Here is a 21,226-nt window from a genome sequence, read left to right as displayed (position 1 = left end):
AGACAGATTTTTTCAGCACAAAAAAAGAATTGTCACAGGAAATAATGATGCAAATGAAAAAAATTACTTTCTCTCTTTAGCTTGCTGTTTAAAAAATTTAGAAGTAATTTGGGGTTAGGGTGGAAGCTCAATTGACATCCTCCATGATCTGGTGTAGGAGAGGGGAAAAGCATGGCACACAACCCACACAGTTCGACCCAGGACAGAGATGTATGTCAACTCCCTGATGAACAACTGAGCACAGTGAGGTTACTTCTCACCACCACCAGGCACGTCCAGTAATTCTTCCTTTCCTAAGTGTGTTTAAGTTAAGATGTGTTAATGAAATCGTGGCGCAGGGTAACCGTTTGTATTTTTTTTTTTTTAAAGAGTGTCTTCACTCACAAGCGCGAGAAAGAATTTATGAGTATTCCCTGGGTTGTTTATTGTTATTTAGAGAGACACTATGTCCCTATGTGAAAAGAAGGGTGCTGTCACTCACATATTCACAATCAATTACCCATATATATATATAGAATTAGTATAGTTTAGTAGTGGAACCACAAAAGCAAAAACATATAATAATTTGGCATAGAACAATATATAAAATTATTAAATCTTTTTTATTTATTTAAAAAAAGGCATAAGTATTTATACTTAGACGATATGATCATACACGTTCCACTTTTTAATACAGTGCCTAATGCTCATTAGTTTCACATTACAGATGCAAACAATTTTAATATGATTAAGTTAAAAACATGTAACAACACAGTTCATAAAAAATATCGTGATAAAAAGCCCTTATTTGGGGTGTCACTCACAAGCGCAACAGACGTTTTCCTTTCAACTATCTCCTAAGCCAAGCAGGAGTGACTCTCACCCAACACAATGGAGGGGGATAAAAGGAGAGTGCCTTATCAGGCTGTGACTGTTGTGAAGTATGCACACACTAGCTCATTGCCCTACTACACCCCACCCACCCCCATACCAGCAGAATGGTGTAATACCTGGGCCTTGAAACACCCAAGGAGTGCTACACCACTCAGTGTAATATAAAATGCCACTTCTCACTAGTCTGCTCAGGCAACACAATAGCGGCTTGGAACCCTTACATCCAGAGAAGCTGGGGACGAGTGCAGGCTGAAGCCCAGCCTAGCTATGGCCCAAGGAACAAGTGAAACGTTAGTCACCATGGAGAACAACTCAAATGCATTCAACACCCCTTAGGTGAATTTCGCAAGAAAAAGTAATCAGGTGCAGAGGAAAATCGGTACATGCAAATTGGGACTTTCACACGCCCTCTAGCTACTTGCATGTGCTGCATGTAGTGCGTCAGGGTTACCTCAATATGGATTGGGCAGTAATTTTGGGTAGGTAGCACAAGTAGTTACTGGATATCTGTAACAAAAGGCAAGCTCAATCATTAAACATCCAGTTTTTACTTGAAGAAATATATTGCTTCACCTGGTACAATCATAGACATACCAGTCTCAGTAAAAAACTAGCACCTAAATAACAGCGGAAAACTTGCTGTAACAGAGATACAGGGTGTGCAGGAGTAGTGTGTGTGTGTGTAGAGATAATAAATTAGAGAGAAAAGAAGGATAAGAAAGACTGTCTAAACATGTGGCAAAAATAAATGTGCATGCAATGATTACTGAACGCAAAACTTTTGAAGTTAATATTTTTCAATAATTTTGACTGTTCGGTGGTAGCAAGGCAATTCATCCTCTCTGGCCTGGACAGGTTTAAAAAGTATGATATATGGCCCCAAAAGCTTGTTCATAAAACCCAAGGTCATCACCATCCGGTGCCAAACACAGTAGCACAAGTGGATTTTAACAAATGTTTGCAATTTGTAACATTAACATGATACTGCACTAGCATTTAAAAGATGACGTTATTGACAACTAATTCCATCACAGGAGATCTATCCAGCTACAAATGCACTATGGAACACACTATTAAAAGTTAAGATAATACTTACTCTGTTGCCATAAATAGTGCTTGAAGAACACTGTTCATGTAGCATGTGTTACCCAGATTAATCAGGCCAGTTTTGCCAGTTTCCGATTTTCCAGACACTCTAGACAAATAAGATGCCAAAGAATTGGAATGGGATGTCCAGGCACTTTGATTGAGAACCAGTTTAATCTTCTCTTCATTTGGTTTAGGCAATTCCTATACATGAAACAAAAATTCTAAGTCACTCACGTTTATATATTAATAGCTGTAGCACACCCTTACATTCAGTTAGTGCTTTGGCACACAACATGCAAGGATTCTGCACGATACAATCAAATTAATGAAATGGAACAGAATACTACAAATACAAATAACATGGTACAACAGATTTTCAGAAAGATCCTCTTTTGAATGTAGACTATAGATAATTGTTTAGACTTTACTGGAATGCTTAACATACAGTTACCAAAGTAGACATCCTGACAATTCAGTTCTATTTTAGTAAACTAAAAAAGTGTTTCTGCAAACTAAAGTGGATCATTTTCTTTTGTAGAGGATATTCCTCTGAAACTCTTGCACTTTACTTAAGCCCGGTCATAATAAACTAAAGGCACCATGCCCTTTAGCAAGAGGAATCTTGTTGGAAGACCGAACAATACAGTTAACTGAGTTAGAGTTAACACTATTTCATTATGTTTCAAAGTAGAGATCTCCTCACATCAATAACTAATAAACAAAAAGGTAGAGACGTGACTGCAGAGCTAATAAATAAACAGGGCACACTGATTAAAAAAGTTTTTTATTATAGGGCTATTTACAGGCGGCTGTGGAGCAGTACTGAGAGATGATTCAAATTCAACTTCGTAGGCATCTTTTCTTTTTTGTATTGTGGTCACAGTAATAGAAGCAAAACCATGTGTGACTGTTTTAGTCAGAGAGAAGTTGTTTGGAATGCTATGCCTGCCACCTTTTGCCCCAAACTCATATTTTGTGTGCGCCATTGATGGATAAAATGGCTAGAATAATAAAAGACTATGCTCAGAAAGGAATCAAATTACATTATAATGATATGTTACCACTAAAGTTGCCTCATGCTTGAAATTAGAAAATAATCTTAGTATTTTTAAATGAAGTATGCTATAGTTTAATCGTGCTTACCTGTATTCCTGAAAAAAAATAAAACGCTTACAGAGCATACAATAGATCTTGTGTTTGACAGTCTCCTAAACATACATGCCAATGAAAATAAATGTGGCCCAATAACACGTTATGGGCGAAGAAATTCACATTTGCCTATTTATCACCATTGTTGATGAAAACCATTTATTGTCCTTCATATCATTCTAAAGCGAAGGACATGCTTTCTATCAGTCTCCTACTTTGTAAATCAATCTCATAATGTTAACTTGGTTTATATGTAGTGCTTCATACTGATGTAAATATCACAGAAATAATGATTTTCTGAAGGGGAGCAGAACACGATGAGGGGGCCCCTTCATCATATCTTGCAGGGAGGCCCCCTTCAGGTTTTGTTACGCCACTGGTTGCCACGTTTCCGCAGATCTACATCTTGGGGCTGAAGGTAGTGGTAAGCAATAGTTCCAGGGTTAGAATGCCCTTTGAGTCTGTGCAAACCTACTAACTTGCAAGTTAAGGGTTTTCAACAACTCTTCACTAATCTGTTCCCATACTGAGAAATGCTGGCAATTTACTCCTGACAATGACAGACGTAAACCTTCTTCCAGATTTGGAAAAAAGTGGTTGAAGGGAAACTGAACTTGCAAACACTTAGATTTTCGCATGAGCAAATCTACACATGCATATTTGCTCATGCTAAAATACAGTTCACATATTTTCTTGGAGTACTATTTCTTGTCCTAGTTCTGTAAATTCTTAGGAATTCACGAAAGCCGTATAGCTGCACTTAATGCAAGGACATTTACCATGGGTACACTTTTGACATTTTCTTTAATACCTGGGCCCCTAATTTGGTCTGGCGTGGACTGTGACCTTTTGAGTTTATTAAAATTCTGTCTCTCTCGTCTGGCTTCACTGTGAGTGACTGCGTTCTGCTCTTTCACAAAGAGCATATCGGCACACAAAGAAGTTTTGTTCAGTGCCAGTAACTACAGTGGGAGTGTGTGCTTTATGCGGCCAAAAACAACTTTTGCTAATGTTTGTTATAATGGTAAGGGCCTGGCAGCTCTCACACCAATAAGGTTTTACAAAAAATATGCCAAAACAATTCACACATTGATAAAACGAAAAAGCTGGCCACCAATTTCAGACCTACTGGTTTTGCCATTGCTTGTTTATTTTTGTTTCCCATAATCTTATTGTAACTGGTTACAATGATTTTCCATTATGAATACTTTTGGGAAATACAAGCATTCATCAACACATTACTAAATGATGCTGCAAAGAAATGGTACCTAAATTTTTTACAGTGGTTTAGCTAAATGGCTTTTTTCCCGCTTTCATTTTTTTATGAACATTTTATTTTGCAAAGAAAAGAATCAATCTTGCTTTCAAACTTCTGCACATATTTGCATCAAATCAGAGAGCATTCTGGGATCCTCATATTGCTAAACTTTGAAAAAATGTGTACACATTTTTAGGTATCGCCTGAGCCAGCGCATGCGCTGCTCTGCGAGACATTTAGTAAGTGGCTTTTAAAAGTGCTTCCGCATGCTTTTGCTGGCCTAGTGCTTTCAGTGCCTCATCAGGTGCCATCTGGCTTTCCTTTATGGCTTTCCTTTGCCGCGCGCACCACTCGCAGGCTCACCTCCTGCTCCGCTTCTCTGTTAACAGCCCCTCCCCCGCCACAGAGCGCGTCACCCGGCCGCGCGGCTTGTGTTAGTTTTTGTGCGCTGTTACCAAACTAACTGCTTTCTCATTGATGGTAATGGGAACATGTGGGTCTTATTGATGGTTTCTTCTATAGATGGCCGAGTGCTGCCCTAGAACTACACCTATGTGTTGGTGTTTAAATTATACTACAACTGTGCAATGTCTGCAGGCAGCATGCTTTTATAGTTTGGTTGTCTGCTGCCACTCTCCTGATATACCTCCCTCAGTTTGTAAAACACTGACGAAACGCGTCCTTCCATTTTTTTTCTTTTTCTTTTAGAGTTTGATATAGTGAAAACTTGACCCGAAGGTATCTGAGGCTATACATGAGCACCGGTTGCGTAACAGACGGCCGCATTAGTTTTTTTGTTAGACACGGGGAGATTAAGTAATTCTTCCCAGGATCACAGGATGTTGACCGTCCCTGACGAAACTTGAACCCTTTTTCCCCAGCTTCGATGTAGAGCGATCTAGCCGTTAGGCCACATCCTCTCCCTTCCTAATGCGAATACAGTGTCTGCAGCAAGCAGCCTTGTATTGCGGCGGCACTTTTAGTGTTCTTAGTGTGTCATAGCGTGGCACTGCCTCACATATGGAGCACATTGAACAGTTGAGTAGCAACCAATTCCTGCTGTGCACTCTTGTTGCTTCTCTTGCAACATGCCCCCTGCCCTGCCATGGACTAATTACTGAAATCGCCTCAGCCCGAGCATACTTCACCTGTTGTTCATTAACCAGGAGCTTATTGGCACGCCTCCTCCGACAAAATACGAAATATTTGCGTATTTTGCTGTGACTGGGAGTGCACGCGTGGCTTCCCTGCTTGAGAATACGGAGCGTGCTTCCACGTGGTTGGAAGCCAGTGCTTTTACAGTGGCTTCACCAGGGACATCCCTGTTGTCAAGCAACTCTTCCCCTCCCCCACCGCTGCGCAGCAGGCTGGCTATCACTGCTGCGTAGTTCTGGTTGTCTGTAAAAGTATGGCGAACCAGTCAACCACGTGCACCTTTCTTAGTCTGGCAACATTCAAGACCCTCGCTGTATGGGGTCATAGTGTGCCTGAGTTCAGTTTTGTTGACGTGTTTGTTGAACTCCCTCGAGACGTTAGAGGGGAGCCCGTACAGAAATCTGTCTTGCAGTAGTGAAAAATCTCATAGGATTCGTTTGAGCCATGGGTTAAAGGGTGAGTCCCAGGCTTCTCACAATCCGCTGTTATGAGCTGTTAGTCTCTCTCTGGCATCCTGATGTTGCATTGCCCAGCTAAACACAATGGTTGCATGAACAAGAGTGTTTTGTTTGGCAGTGACATAGCATTTCACGACCTGTGACATCTGTTTATTCACTTGGGAAGGGTATAATTTTAGGTCCTCTTGAAGGGGGTTTGATAACGGACCCAGGAAAAGCACATGCACAAGCGTGTGCTTTTCCTTCTGTTCCTAGCTATTGGCCGTAGGGTGCGTCTTTATAACGAAGACAGCACGCAATTGGCCAAAGGTGGGTGCATTGCTCCGCCCATGGCATATTGCTGTCGGTTACCCGCACTGCCACCATGTGGTTTCATCTATCGTGCCCAGACACGGGCGCGGTAATTGAAACCACATGGTTCGCTGTGGCTCACGCACGCACCACTCGCAGGCTTGTTTGTTTTACATTAGCGCTTTCACTGCCGCTTGTTTTCTTTCCCAGCAACATTGTCACGGGCCTCTCGTTCTAAATGAAAGGACGCATGGACATATCAGTCGCAGAGCACCACACAGCTTAGAACGGTTATCCCCCAAAAAGCCACGTACTGCCCTCGCACCTGCCCGTCCAGCACTGGAAGCACATATTTCTAACCACGGTTCCACCCAAGGACCCAGAGAAACAAAACTGAAAGCCAAGGGCTGGGAGCGGTGAGAGGAGTCGGGGAGGGGCAATAGCCAGATAAGGCTTTGAGATTTGCTTTCCTCCGCCTCCCGACCAGGAAACTTGGTCCATGGCCTAATGTGCTTCCCGCATCCCCGTACTCCAGTGACCACCGCGGCCGGCTCATTCAGCCCCAGTGAATCCAGTGTCCAGCAATGCACCGAGGCGAGGAGAACGAGTTGCAGCTAGGGAGGCTGTAAAGGCGTGTAGTAAGGATTTGCAGCGTTGTCACTAGTTATATTTGATAAGCCGTGTGGTAATTGGAAAGGAGACACTGCTTGCCTCCATCCCTGGCCGCCTGCATCTGACTTCATTATGTAATGCTGATGTGTGCGCGTCGCATGGAGCAAGCGCTGCTGGGATATATTTAGTGTCATATTGTCTCCTTCTGCAAAGGTACAAACCAACAGTTTTCAAGACAAGTCTGTTAGAATGGCAATGCATTTAGAATAAAACAAACGCAGGCCAACTCGTTCTGTACTTACATATTTACGTGAATAATATAGAATTACACACTGGTAGTCCGTAGAGCTATTTATAGTTATCCCACATCTTGTCCTTGAGAATCCTAAATCTCCCTGGGTTTACAGAATGGATGGAGGCAGGAGCAGTGGTGTACTGGCAGTAAGGTGGGGGGAGCGTAATAGTGCTGAGGATCATGCACAAATATTTTTTTTTCATGGGGAGCACACTGCAGCCAAATAGATTGCTCAGCCGAGATTACGGAGACTTTGTGTGTCTTTGCAACCATTGCGCTTAGTCCGCAGTGCAGCTTCCCTCGCGCTTTATTTTTCATTGTTTTGTTGCATTTTGTATAACTTGAACTTCACCTGAAGGTATTGGAGCGCATTACATAATAAGCGCCAGTTAGTTACATCACACAAGGTCACTCATATTTCCTTAAGGTACGGAGGGATTTAGCGATTTGGCCAGATTAACCTGGTAGCTCTGGTCGTAACGAGAGATCCTCTCCCTTGCCCAACATCTTGAGAACATGTCAGGCCAACTTTTACTATGTCAGTTCTGCTCTCCGGAGTCCCTAGGCATCCGCCGGTCACCTTTAGAGCACAGTGCATGACCTGGACTCTGGACTCACCACAGCACGCGCAGCATTCTGTCTCCGAGTCCACTCACTGCACTTTCATCGCCTTCAGCAGCTGCGCAGCGGGACCCGCGAGGATGCCCTATAACTTAATTAAGTGCGCAGGTGGGGGGTTTCCTAATGGCATCGGGGACTCCGGCAGGCTTTCCAAGAACTTGAAACATGGTGAGGTTGTTGTTTATGACTCTTATCTTGCCCTTCCCACCCAATTACCCTCCTTCTGTTGCCCATGTTGCCCCCCTTCTGGCATTCAAAAAGCACCCTGACGCAGACAATTCTTGCCGCATCATAGAGTTTTCTTTTCTCTACCAGCATGTTGCCTCTAAATTATGCGGCCGCTATTTTTTTACTGTTTATTTTTGTTACAATCACGGCACCGGTGCTTTAGCTTTAAATATCTCAAGCAAAAGTGCCAGTGCGGCAATTGCTTCAAAAGTAAAGAAATAGAAAAAAAAAGTTTTTTCTATTTGTTTACTGTTAAAGCAATTTCAGCACCCATGCTTTAGCTTAAGATGTTTAAAGCTAAAGTGCGAGTGCCGCAGTTGATTTTTAATGCAACAGATCTGGAATCACTGAAAATTTGAGCTATTGGTGTTAGATTATTATTAGCACCGCCAATACCTCAAACTTTCACTAATGCGAGACCTTTTGCACTGCAAATGCTGGTTTATCGTACTTGGTAACTTCTCATTTACCAAGTTTTCTTTTTCTGTCATTTATATCGTCCCATAAGACTATCAACCTTTGTAATATTTTAAGAAACTGTATTGGTTTCACTGTCCAGGGGTACAGGAGCAGTTTTAGCTGTCCAAAGTGGCACTCGTAAATGTTCAAAATTTAACACATGGTTACATTTAAGTGTGATGTCCAAACCACTTTACCCCTCGTTGTGCCACAAAAAATATAGTAACCCTTTTCACCAGCGATAGTACTGCGTTAAACATTTTTATATTCTTTTTTTAATAAGGTTGTTCAGTTATACATATCATCTTAATTATAGAAAAGGTAACAAAAATGCTTACAACACTTTTTACTATAACTTTGCTACACACAAGCCACACTTATCTACAACATAGCCTAAACATAATAGCAAAGCCAATAGCTCTGGAAAAACACTTACAAGGCCCCAAAGGCGAGACCTATTGGCTATGCCAATGCTTTTTATACTTGAACCACTGTCAGTAGTGCAGTCAGACCTTACAAGATTTACTTAGTGCGCTCACCCTAATAATAAAGGCTTTCAATTAATGAACCATAAATAGAATTTTGAACAGCATTAACACATGCACAAAAATGTTACCTTAACTGCAGACAGTACCCTTCCTTGATCCATAATGTGGTACTGCAAACTGGCAGCGAAAGGGTTTGTGCTGCAGAGGGTTGGGCCTACTAGTACCAAGGACAACATACACATGAAAACGTGTTGCCCTTGACCCCAAACAATATGTCCTGGGCGCCGGGCTATAGGAATTCCACATCCCTGCTTCTAACCTCCCTTTCCGAGCAAAAGTCCTGTTAAGTTGTGCTGCAATAAAATACACCTCTTTGATAACCAGCATTTACATCCGGTTGCAGCATGGAGACAGAGATGCTACAAATAGTGGATAATGCTTAACATATCGAGGACAGGGGATAATCCTGCCTTCTCATACTCCTGGACCTTTTCCTTATTATTTGACACAGCCAATCTCTCATCCCCAATTAAAATTATTGAAGAATAGATAGGAATCAATGGCACAGTTCTTGACTGGTTTCAGTCCCATCTCACAACTCGCTCCCAGCCCCTAACTCGCTCTCCAGCCCCTCATGTCTGCACCAAAGAGTACCTCAGGCTCCATCCTCTCCCTGACAATATTCAATTTATACATAGAAGCCCTCTGTTCCCTCCTGAGAACATCTAACATTTCTTTTCATCTTTAAGCAGATGTCATGGAGCTGTATCTATGGTCTCCTTACATGAGGACACAACCAACCTGGTAAAAACCTTTGGAGATCTTCAATACAGGATGCCATATCACCACCTCAAACGGATCCCCTTGAAAAGAGTTTCTTCTACTCTCTCAGCTGCACTGCTCCACTCCAATACAACCTGGTTAGAGTGGTCATACCTGCATGCCTATACACGAACCATCACAGAAAATAAAAAATTCTTGGGTTTACCCTTGACAAAAACCTAAATCTACATGCCCATGTTAATGCTTAGAAAAAACAGGACAACACCAAATCAGACCCCCTCAAGCCGCTTATCCCATCTGACTACTTCAAAATTAGTTAAATCTCTTATCCTCTCTAAACTAGACTATAGCAACTCACCTCTTACTGCCATTGCCAGTATATACCCAACCACAGTTAAGGCAGTCCTCAAATCTGCAGCTTGTCTAATAACCAGCGATAGAAGATCCGATCAAATACCGCCTCTCCTCAGGACTAATCCCTCTGACGAGTCCTTCAAAAGAGAACTAAAAATCCTTCTTTTCCATCATCACCTTTCTTTATAATGGATACGTTCCCACTAAAAAGACACTTTACCAGCGAGCTAACTTTTCTCTAATCATTGATGTGTCAACAAAAGACGTTGCTATTTGTTCGGAGGCATATGTAAAGCACTTTAATGGTTTGTTATTGGCATATTCTCTTTTTGTCTATACTATCACTACTGTTCTTGTGACGCTAATGGAAAGAGCGTCAATGTCCCTTGGGGTCTGGTTCACGCTATAGAAGCCTGAATAAATCAATGCCTTAAAAAAATCAAAGGGGCACACCCAATTGTCTTATACCAGTAATGCCACCTAGCTACTTTCACATATGCAGAATTCTCCAGCTGTAGATATTCTACAGAGCGAGATGTCTACCGGTGTACATTCCCTTGACTGACCCACAATAAGAGGGACAGGTGTCTCTCTCCACACTAGTTAGATACAGTGACATAAATGTGTGCGATCTACAATAAATAGGTGGTTGCCAGTTGAGGAAATCCGTTTTTTTGCTCCAGAAACTAATTGTAATCTTTGTAAAAGCTGTTCTGCAGTAATAATTTCCTGATCTTAATGCGCTCTGCTACCTCCGGGCCTAGCCAGTGCTAGCGTTCAGCGGAGCCCGAGAACCATTGGCCGTTGCCCGGTGGAGCTGCCCTATGCAGCTTTAGAGGAGTCTGGCTATGGCTCATCCCCTATGCCGTCACCTACCCAGCTGGACTTCGGACACTGTTTCAAACGGTTCCTCACGGCTTTATCTATCTTTCACATTGCTTTAAATGCTTTATACCTCCTGAAGTACTTTACCCCTTCTGTTCTGCCTTACTCTATCTACTTTCCTTTCCCCCCATTTTTCCTCTCCACCTCTTCCTTCCATTCCCCTTAAGACGTTAGTCTTGGCTATGCTACGTGCTAATAACTTTTTTATTATGTTTTCTCATGTCTTTCTCCTATCCCTATACTTGTAACTGTAACTGATGTAACTTATGTAACCTGTCCCACTGATCCTCATGAAAGCGCTCGGTACCTCTGGGTCTAGCCAGCGCCATATAAAACTCTTCAAATAAATGGAGAAAAAAAAAATATGACACCCATAACTTTCAACTATTTCTGGGATGGAAAGCAAAAACTAAAGTGCCTTCCTCAGCCTGCAACTTGCTGTTTTCTTCACTGTGCTCCGAAGTTTTTAAGAGAGAGGTGGTGGGTGAAGACATCCAATTAATGTTTTGTATTTCATTTCAGCTCTTCTTTTAATGCCAGGCAGTGTCTTTTTTGCTATGATCTACAGTGGAAATCGAGACCACAACTTACATACTTAACACTTGCCACAACATTTTGACAGTCTGTTACCCTAATCCTTGATCAACTTGAAAATGCCTTCATCTTTCAGGCCGTTAAGGGCGAAATACACGTTGGTTGAACAGTGCAAGCATCTTGTGAACTTTCTGTCAAAAAGTGTATCTCTTTGAGGCTATACCTTTGAGAAAACCTTGCTAAAGACAGACTAAACAAAATAATAATAGAATTTATCAAATTCAAGGTTGTCCTACAAATTTATGTTTTTTGCATTGGAGCCCCAGTGTCAATGCTCATGGTTTTATGCAACAGCTTAACATAATACAGAAAGTGGGTCTAAAACATGCACTTGATTGCTCACTCACAGCATTAATCATTTGAATTATAATCTGCTATTTTCTGCAGAATTTAGAAAGCAGGGCCCTAACTACATTTTTCCTACAAATTAGAGAATAACCTTCAATGGAAAGGCGTTACTTAAGGCCAGAGTGGGCATTCTTTGCTCTTTGAGGTGTTTAACAGACATTAATGGACAGCCCAACAAAACTGATCATCACTACACCGTCAGACAGGAACACCAACTCAACATTGAGAGTACTGACTAAAACACTAAACAAATCAGAAATAAAAACACTCAAATATTAAAATCTAAATAAAAGCACACGAAAAAGTCTAAAGGAAATTATGTACCTTATTTCTGACCTAAAAGAGAACACTAATTGATGTGGTTTTTCTATGTGAAAAACTCTGGTGAGGATTGCTAAGGAACACTTGCTGTGTAAGGCCACAGTTATGTATGCCCAATATGATATAACTTAAAAGTTTGGCAAAAAACTATTTCTGAATTAATAAATGTAAAGTGCTTCTGAATTGGATTTTCAGGTGCCTACAGGGAAATAAGACGTCACACAGCTGCCATACATTGCGAGATACGGTCTCTGCTTCCTAGGTGTTGGGTGTAGGGAGAACACATACCCGGGTACACAAACCTTCCTAGGTGAATCCCCTGGGAAGAAAATGTCTATTACTGGCTGAAAGGTTGGGGGGACAATGCATGGCCTGTATGACTTCCACTTTTACTGGCATAGGCCCACCCAGGAATGCACAGTAGTTTTTGTCTCACAGGTAGAAATAAAGAAAAGTGGAAGGAGGTTACAGAGATATTATTTGCGGAAATGCAAAAGCAGGAGAAGGGAGACTAGTGCCAAATTTGCTTCAAGAAGCAATATTAAATTAGTTGCTTTTGGTCTGTTTTGAGATCTTTGTTTTCATTAAATATTATTATTATTATTTTTTTTTTTACTAGAATCAATGTTATGTTGCCCAGATAAAACTAAACTCAACATGATATTACTAATCTTCTCCTCTAGATGGGGTGCCCTTATCTCTTCTTTTGTGAGGCGCATAACTGGCAATGATCTCTTTCAGGTATCTGGAGCAGAAAGACTATGCTAAGAGGTGAACACTAAGTCGGAAGGGGAAATGCTGCTGGTGTATGGCACAACAGATGGAGCATGTTCAGCTTTCATCATGCAACTGCAGAGTGAAAACCAAAAAATACTTTAACAGGGGAAATATTCCTCCCTCTCAACAGGAAAGGGCCTACTGACACCCAAACGGGACTGGCTTAAAGACCCAAGCAAATGTATTGGAGCTGTACTACAAAATAGGGGCCCTAGAATCAAAAACTGTGTGTCAAAAAGACTAACCCTTGTGGGTAGGCCTCCAAGGAGAGAACGTCAGCAGTGACTTATCCATCCTCGCTCAGTAAATACTCTTCAAAAGGAAAAAACAGTAGTTAAAGATAGATTGGAGACTTTGGTGACTCTGGAATGTCATGATCTATGCTCAGCTGTTACCCTTAGCAAGGTCAGAAATGGAGAAAGGGTCAGTGGTTCAATTGTAGGATGTAAAGGCTTCAATGTAGAGACTTACTTTCAGTTCTTTCTTGAAAATTGACAGATTTGGAAGACTTGTATAATCTAAAATAGAGTTCCATAGATATGTGCCTAGCAATCTGACAGACCTTAATTTGCGAAACTTGCTGTTAAATCTAGCCTGTGCAATCAGTTTAGTCTCGCTGAGTCCCAGGCTGCAAGCGGGTGAATAGCATGGAACCTGAAGGTACTTATGAGGAATGTCCTCAGGAGAACTGAAGACTGTGCCACTTGAAGCCAGTTAAAGTCTTGGAGGGGTGGTGGGACATGAGTTGATCTAATTACTGTTTGCCTCTCGATTTTTCTTTGGGAATCCGGTGAAACAATGCTGCAGAAGTAGTCTCTGGACAACACAGAGGCCCTACTTAGTTCAATGCAGTGAGGTAGCCTTAATGCCAAAACAATACTACAGGCCAAAAACCCCACAGAAATGTTGACTGACATACGAAATGTGGAAACATTTTCATAAAAAAATCATAGTAAATTATCATCAATAGGTGGCAAAGATATTCTAAAGTTAGATGGTGTCAAAATCCACACAATATACAATTATCTAACAGATGAACACCTAGACTCAACATTCAAATAGTCAGGATAGTTCAACAGTTGTTGGTGCCACAGAATGACTACATGCAGAGACCTAAGCATATGAAATATGTTAAATTTATATTAACTATAGTCACTTCTTCCAATTAGAGATCACTAAATAGGTTATGATTAGAATGGGAGACTTTAGTGAGATTTCCCCGACAACTCCATCACAACAATCTTGCACTTAGATAGCACAAAAAAAGGTAAAGTAATAATATAAACATTTCAGGCACACATTTGAAAGATTTTACAGACATTTAGATCCCAATGATATTAAGCCTCTGTAATTTGTTAAATAGGAGACATTAATAAAACGTGTTGCAGACAGAAAAACAGCCACTTAATTAGGCCACCTTACCTTAATAACTTCCAGTATTGGTTCATAGAGGTCAGGAAATCCAGAATAATGGTATATCATACAGTGCATCAACTCTGTAAACTGCAATAAGAAGGTCATGCTGGAAGGCAGTCCATCGCACTTCAAAGACTGGACTAGATGAACTACATGTGGGACCACCTAAGAATGACATAGAAGGCTGAGGATCAAAAGACATTCCTTTTTCAAAGAAATTACAAAACAGCACTTTCTTGCATTAAAGAAACTGGCAACAGTGCTTAATGGGGACTTCCAAAGGGAAACAGTCACCTCCGTAGACATTATCTTGTCAATGAAAATTGTAAACTATTAAGAGCGACAGGGAAAGTATCTGTTTGGGGAAATTCACTCAATGACAGGAAATAAAATCATGATGGAAATATGGTTATTAATTCAACATGTTTAGAATTGAATAAACAGGGTGGCCACAATTGATCTACCCCAACACTCCAAAGAAGCCACCATGTGTAATACCTCTAAATGGTAATGCAAAGGGGTTCCGTTTAGTTCATCATTATTATACCTTCATTGAGCACCAATGCATAAGACCATTCTAGGATTATTAACTTGATGGATCTGAATGATGTTAAAAGAAACGTAAGTATAATGTGCATTCAGAAGAGTACGAAGGTAGATAGTTAATGGTCAAGAATGAAGAAAAAGTTACTTGATTGGAATCTTGGTTTCCCTTCATCTATAATGTATTTGTAAGTATTATAAAGCATCCTCCCATCTGTGATGTCTTGAAGCACACCTGAATCTTATATTTCCTTTTCTATATTAAATAAAAAACTAGTTGGAATTTAATTTTGTCACAAATAACACATTAGGCAGAGTATACAATCTGAAGTTCCCTTTTAAAACTGAAAAGGACATGGTGCAGGTGGGCAGTACAACTATAGGAAAATGTTGAAAAAAAGAGAGACCTTAACCTAGAGAAAGTGAGTGCACAAGAAGATGGATACTGCAGGATAAGTGAATACTATGCACAAGGGCAGAGGTAGGAGAATACAAAGCTACAAGTGGCCTGACAAGGATTAACAGTTTGACAATCCCAGAACTGTGTGTGCTGGTCCTTAAGGTAAAATTGGGCTACCCACTCAATCCAGCTCCTCCAGCGGTGCTGGAGTGGAGACCGGAGGCCATCCTGCCCAGTTTATGCGATCTAACTAATCAGTTGTTCAACGTAGGCCAACTTCCTTGGAAATTATTATTTATTTATTTAACTTGTAACGCGCAACAGCTACCCGCAGTGGGTTTCCCGGCGCTAGGGATAGACTCAAGAAGAAAGAAGTATCAGGTAATATCGAGCAGACCAGGACAACGGGCAGATCACTCAAAAAGCAAGGTCTTAAGTCCCTTCCGGGACTGCAGCAAGTTATTCTCCAATTTTAGAGCAACTGGTAAAACGTTCCAGAGCTTGGGCCCTAGATGAGCGAAAGACCGCCCGCCCATTCTGGCAAGTTTGAATCTTGGGATAACAAAGTCTCCATTCCCAGAAGATCTAAGGGTTCGATGAGTCCTGTATGGTTGAACTAAGTTCTGTAGCTATTTAGGGGCTGTGCCCTGCCTAATCTTGAACAGATAACATAAGGCTTTAAATTTAATCCGGCTTGCGATTTTAAGCCAGTGTAAGTCCCGCAGAGCAGAAGATGCTGAAGTTCTCCTAGGAACCTTCCGAAGCAGGCGGGCAGCCGCATTGTTGACTACCTGAAGAATCTTAATGGTTGCAGCATCAGCTCCCAAATAGAGAACATTACCGTAGTCCAGGCGGGAGACAACCAACGCCTGGACAACAGTTCTCTGAGTGGATAGGGGCAGCATCCATAAAATTTTCAGGAGCCATCTTAAGAAGGAAAAGCAGATCGCTGCAACCTTTGTAGTCTGCTGCCTCATAGATAACTTGTCGTCAACAAGGAAACCAAGGTTGCGAACCACTGTGGCTGGTTGTGGAAGTGGTCCCATATCACTAGGCCAATGTTGGGGCCCCATAGATTTTTATTCTTGCCCAATATCACCACCTCTGTCTTCTCCCCGTTTAATTTCAGACAGTTCTTCTGCATCCACTCGGCCACGCGTACCAGGCCGAGCTTTAGAGCAGAGGGGCTGTTCTCATCTCTGCCTGACAGAGAGAAGACAATTTGGGTGTCATCGGCGTAGGAGAATAGCGTCAGCCCCGCTTCCTCCACAATGGTGGCCAGGGGTCTTACGTAGATATTAAACAATAAGGGGCTGAGTATAGACCCCTGGGGAACACCATAAGCCAATGAGCAGATTGTAGATGTAGCTTTGGCCGAGAAAACCTGGAAAGTACGCGCACTAAGAAAGGAGGCAATCCAGGCTAAAGCCGGGCCTGCCACTCCCAGGGAGTGGAGAGATCTCAAAAGGATGGAATGGGACACGGTATCGAACGCAGCACTCAAATCCAGCAGGATGAATGCCGATGTTTCACCTTGATCGATACCGTGTCGTAGACTCTCCGTAACTCCGAGAAGTGCTGTCTCTGTGGAGTAGTGAGCTCGGAAGCCGGACTGGGATGAGTGTAAAAAACCAGAACTCTCCACTAGATGGTTCAGTTGAGTGTTGACGTGCCTTTCCAGGATTTTCGAAAAGATGGGCAACAGGGATATGGGCCTGAAATTAGAAGGATTAGAAACATCCGCACCAGCCTTTTTTAGAAGGGGCACCACCATTGCATGTTTCCATGCCTGGGGCACATGAGATTCCTTTAAAGAGGCATTTAACAGAGGCACGCAACAGTGATGCCTCTGTTGAAAATCCCAATCTGGATGCAGGCAAACCAGAAAACCTTAGGCCTAGCTCTCTGCTTCCTTTCCTTTCGAAGGTGGCAGAAAAACATGTAAATCAACAGTTGATTAACTATATTACAACCAAGGATCTGCTACATGAAACCAGTGAGGGTTCCGCCCCCAGTTTAGCAAGGAATCTGCACTTTTGCTCACACTTGAATCTCTGAGACTTATAGCGGATGAAGGCAAAACCACAGCACTGATCATGCTGGACCTAAGTGCTGCCTTCGAAGCAGTGTTCCACAACCTTTTAGTTAAACAGCTGTGGTCATACAGGATCACAGGCCTTGCCCTAAAATGGCTGGCCAGCTTCCTTCAGAACCGCACTTATCAGGCTGTTACACCGACATGTTTCTCAGAGGTGGTTACGCTCAAGCAGGTGGGGACACACAGGGCTACATGTTTTAACTTGGTATGCGGCCCCTAGCTGATGGATTGAGATACATGGTGTAAAAATTGTGTCATACGCTACGACACCCAACTTATTATTATCCTGTCTCAGGTGAGTGAGATCCCGTGGCTGACTTTCGCTCCATTCTGGCAAGCCTAGCAGAGTGGATAACCAGAGCAACCTAAGACTGTATGCAGAGAAAACTGAGATATTGTGGGGAAACAGCCATCCATCTGGACCTCAGCATGGTGGCCGGAGGTCTTCGGCTCAGTGCCAACCACTAAAGCAAAAATAAAGAATCTGGGACCATAGTTTAACAGCAATCTCAAGTTCGACAACCAGATATCCAAGATAGCAGGGGAGTGTTTCGGTATACTGAAAATGCTATGCACAGACGTAGTACAGACGGGTCGCCGCCTGCCCGTGGAAAACACAGAGCGACTTCAAAGCAACTGCTCAGTTTTTCTCCTGAATGCCCTGGGGGCAGCACATTCATCCTAATAGGGGGCACTTCCCTTCATAATGGAGCGCATTTCCCTTCACTGCGCAGGACGCACCTTTTAAAAGGAACGCCCGGCCCAATGAACGAAAATGCACAGCATTTATGATATGGCCCCTAATCTCTAGATTAGACTACTGCAATGTTCTCCACCTGGGTGTCACCCATAATACATTTCAAACTAACTCTTTCTTACACTAAAACCATGCATGTGATTCCTGTGAAATTAGTGGCTAGCTGTTGGTTACACTACACTCAATTCAACAGCTGATGATAAAACTTCCTTCCACCAGAAATGCTCCTAATAGGCATACCTCAGTCCTAGTACGATCTGTAGGCCTATTTGATATTGATTTGCCACCTACTTTCAGTATTCAGCCAGGTGTGGGCAATCACAGGTCAGGTGTAGTTCAGTAGAGTCTGTGTGCCTGCATTTAGGGCAATCTGCAAGTTTCTGTGGGCCTATTTTATGGAGCACGGGGAGGTGGCGCATGTCCTTGTATGAAGTTAAACTGAATGAGTGTAAATCTAGCATTGCTTGTGGTGGTCTGTATGAGCACCAGCATTACCCTCCAATCTTTGTCTGTAAAGCATGTGACACAATCTGCTTCTCATTTTTGTCTCGCTTTGACAATGGGATTTAATTTATCTTCACAGAAAGCCAGGTACAAACTTGTGAACCGCCCCCAGTGTTATCTATACGTATGGTAGGTGGGTGTTCTGGTGCTCATCCTCATGTGGCCTTTACAAGCTTTGCAAGGAGTGGTCACTGCGCGTAATCTTGCATGCAATGGCTACTAATGGAATCTCACCTGAAGAGGGCACTCTTGTAACTGATAACTTCGGTTAGTAGCTTGGTATCATTGTCATTACCCATTAGAAGCACTTATTAAAGAAAAGGTTAGAGCTCTGCTTTAGACAATTTCATGGGTAGAATTTTGCCTCATATTTTATTGTCAGTGTTGAGTGGAGACAGAGACCTAGATGGCTAACTATCCTTGGGATATTTTCCGGGTGTTAGAAGTAGAATAATCGTGGCTTCATGTAGTGACCTCAGCAGCTCGCCCCATTCCATTGTTTCCTGGTACATCTGTAATAATCACCATCCCAGTGTTAACCTGGTAATACTCTTCTGGCCAGCATCCCCGTCTAAGCCTGTACCACTCTGCAAGAACACGGTCTAGTTCTGGGGCACTGGAAGTGTTTAACTCATTTATAGCCGCCTTTACCTCCTCTATAGTGATGTTGACGTCTAAGGATTCACTCTCTGTTTTAGCGTTAGTTTCTTAATACTTTCTCCTGACAGTGGGGGAGAATCGTCTACACCTAATCCATTCCTATGGCTTGTATATAGAGTTTGTTAATGCTCAAAGAAAACCCTGTTTATGTTATCCTGTGTATTCACTATGTGACCTGACTCATTTTAACTGCTGTGATACTAACTGGTGCCGTTTCACGTTTGAACAATCCGGACAGCTTCCTGTCCACCCTGTCTCCTGCCCTGTGTAAGCCTGGTCTATACTGTATGCTAAAAAAAGTCTCTTTTTCAGTAAGTTTCCCTAAAATGTCTTGAGGTAGTAGCCTGGGGTGAAGTGCTTGCCAATAAGCCAGCTCTTATTCCCTGGTGTTTATGTCTGCGTACCGTTGTTTCGTTCAAGTCACAATGCCACTGTCATCCCCCACTGGATCACTAACTTCAATGCACACCATTCCAAGCCTCTACTGCTACTGTACCGTCATTGAGTTTGAAAAATTGTACTCTATGTTCCAATGGAGACTGGCAGAATATTGTGTTTTGTGAAGCTGTAGCAGGCAATCCCCAGAGAGGTATACTGTGTCTGATTGGCTGACCAGAGTAGCTAAATGTCAATGGGAAGTGATCAAACACCACCCTACCCAAATATGACATGCCTGAAACCAACTGTGCATTCTTTTTGTCGGTTAACACAAAATCCGGCCTGGAGTATATGTTGTGTGTCAGCTAATGGTGCGATTACTCCCTTCTTTGGGGGTTTTGTTCTCTACGTACATCTAGTAAGTCTAGGACACCCATTGCTTACACCCATGATCCCTCATTAGAGCTTTGTAACGGGGGAATGTGGCATTCTGCCTACCATGCTATCTAGTATACAATTAAAATCACCCAACCTCACTTTGTGATAGTATTATCATAAATGTTCAGTGCATGTATCCCATGAAAGCCAGGCTTTTTCCATTGCATTTGCCAGACTTTATCACATATTCCCACTTTTTGCCTGCTACCACTGTATCTATCTGGAACGTCGTTCGGGGGCGGGGTGGGGGGTGCGATTACCCAGATACTCACTCCCCTAGCGTGGGTGCTATAGCTGGCATGCTAAAGTTTTATCCTCCACTTAAGTTGAGGTTTACTCACCGCAGTAGAGAGTAAATGTGTTTCTTGGAATCAAGCAATTAGCACTCCCCACTTCCTTAGGCATGCACCCACCCTGGCCCTCTTATTACAATTGTTTAAACCCTGAACATTCCAGGTGACCAAAGTGACTGTCTGCCACTGTGTAGAGAGTAGATTGGCACTTCTGCTAAGCTCATACTGCATCCCGTAACTCAAAGTTTGTATCAGCATTATGTATTCACCATTCAGACTCAAACTTCAGGAACCCAAAGAGCAAACCAACAAGTCTCTTGGCTGCTATAAAGTCACCAATTCAGGTATTTGGGGGCTGCCACAGTAATCAAGACCTACCGGCCACATGCTGCTCAAGAAACTGTTTCCGACCCAATTTGTAAAAAACGGTGCTAACAAAACATACAACATTAATTGAACGATCCATGCTTCCACTGACCCAGTACCGGTGCAGTTGACCTCTGCATGGGTCTCCATCAGGGTGCACCCTACTGCTATGTAGAACAGGGCATGCTACTGTTGCAACTAACTAGCAAAGCTTTCACAGCCTTTATAGAGGTATGGGTTACTCCACTACGGCCGTTTTGTGATATTCATCACTATCAGTTTGTTTGTTGCTCTGCCGCTGATGTAGCCTGACTTTTCCTACTCGGCCATTCAGC

General features: G+C 42.4%; 1 protein-coding gene across 1 annotated transcript in view; it reads right to left on the bottom strand.

Moving 5' to 3' along the window:
• USP38 (ubiquitin specific peptidase 38) overlaps positions 1 to 21,226 on the bottom strand; it is a 132,124-nt gene that overhangs the window by 70,691 nt on the left and 40,207 nt on the right. The window contains exons 6-7 of the mRNA XM_078676867.1: positions 14,461 to 14,619; positions 1,970 to 2,163 (exon numbers count right to left, since the gene is read on the bottom strand). Of these exons, the coding sequence (XP_078532993.1) occupies positions 1,970 to 2,163; positions 14,461 to 14,619 (353 nt within the window). The remainder of the gene's footprint in view (positions 1 to 1,969; positions 2,164 to 14,460; positions 14,620 to 21,226) is intronic.

The sequence above is a fragment of the Lissotriton helveticus genome, chromosome 2_1, assembly GCF_964261635.1.
Source record: "Lissotriton helveticus chromosome 2_1, aLisHel1.1, whole genome shotgun sequence".
Lineage (NCBI taxonomy): Eukaryota > Metazoa > Chordata > Amphibia > Caudata > Salamandridae > Lissotriton > Lissotriton helveticus.
The sequence above is the reverse complement of the archived record's forward strand: the minus strand, read 5'-3'. Positions and strand labels throughout refer to the sequence as shown.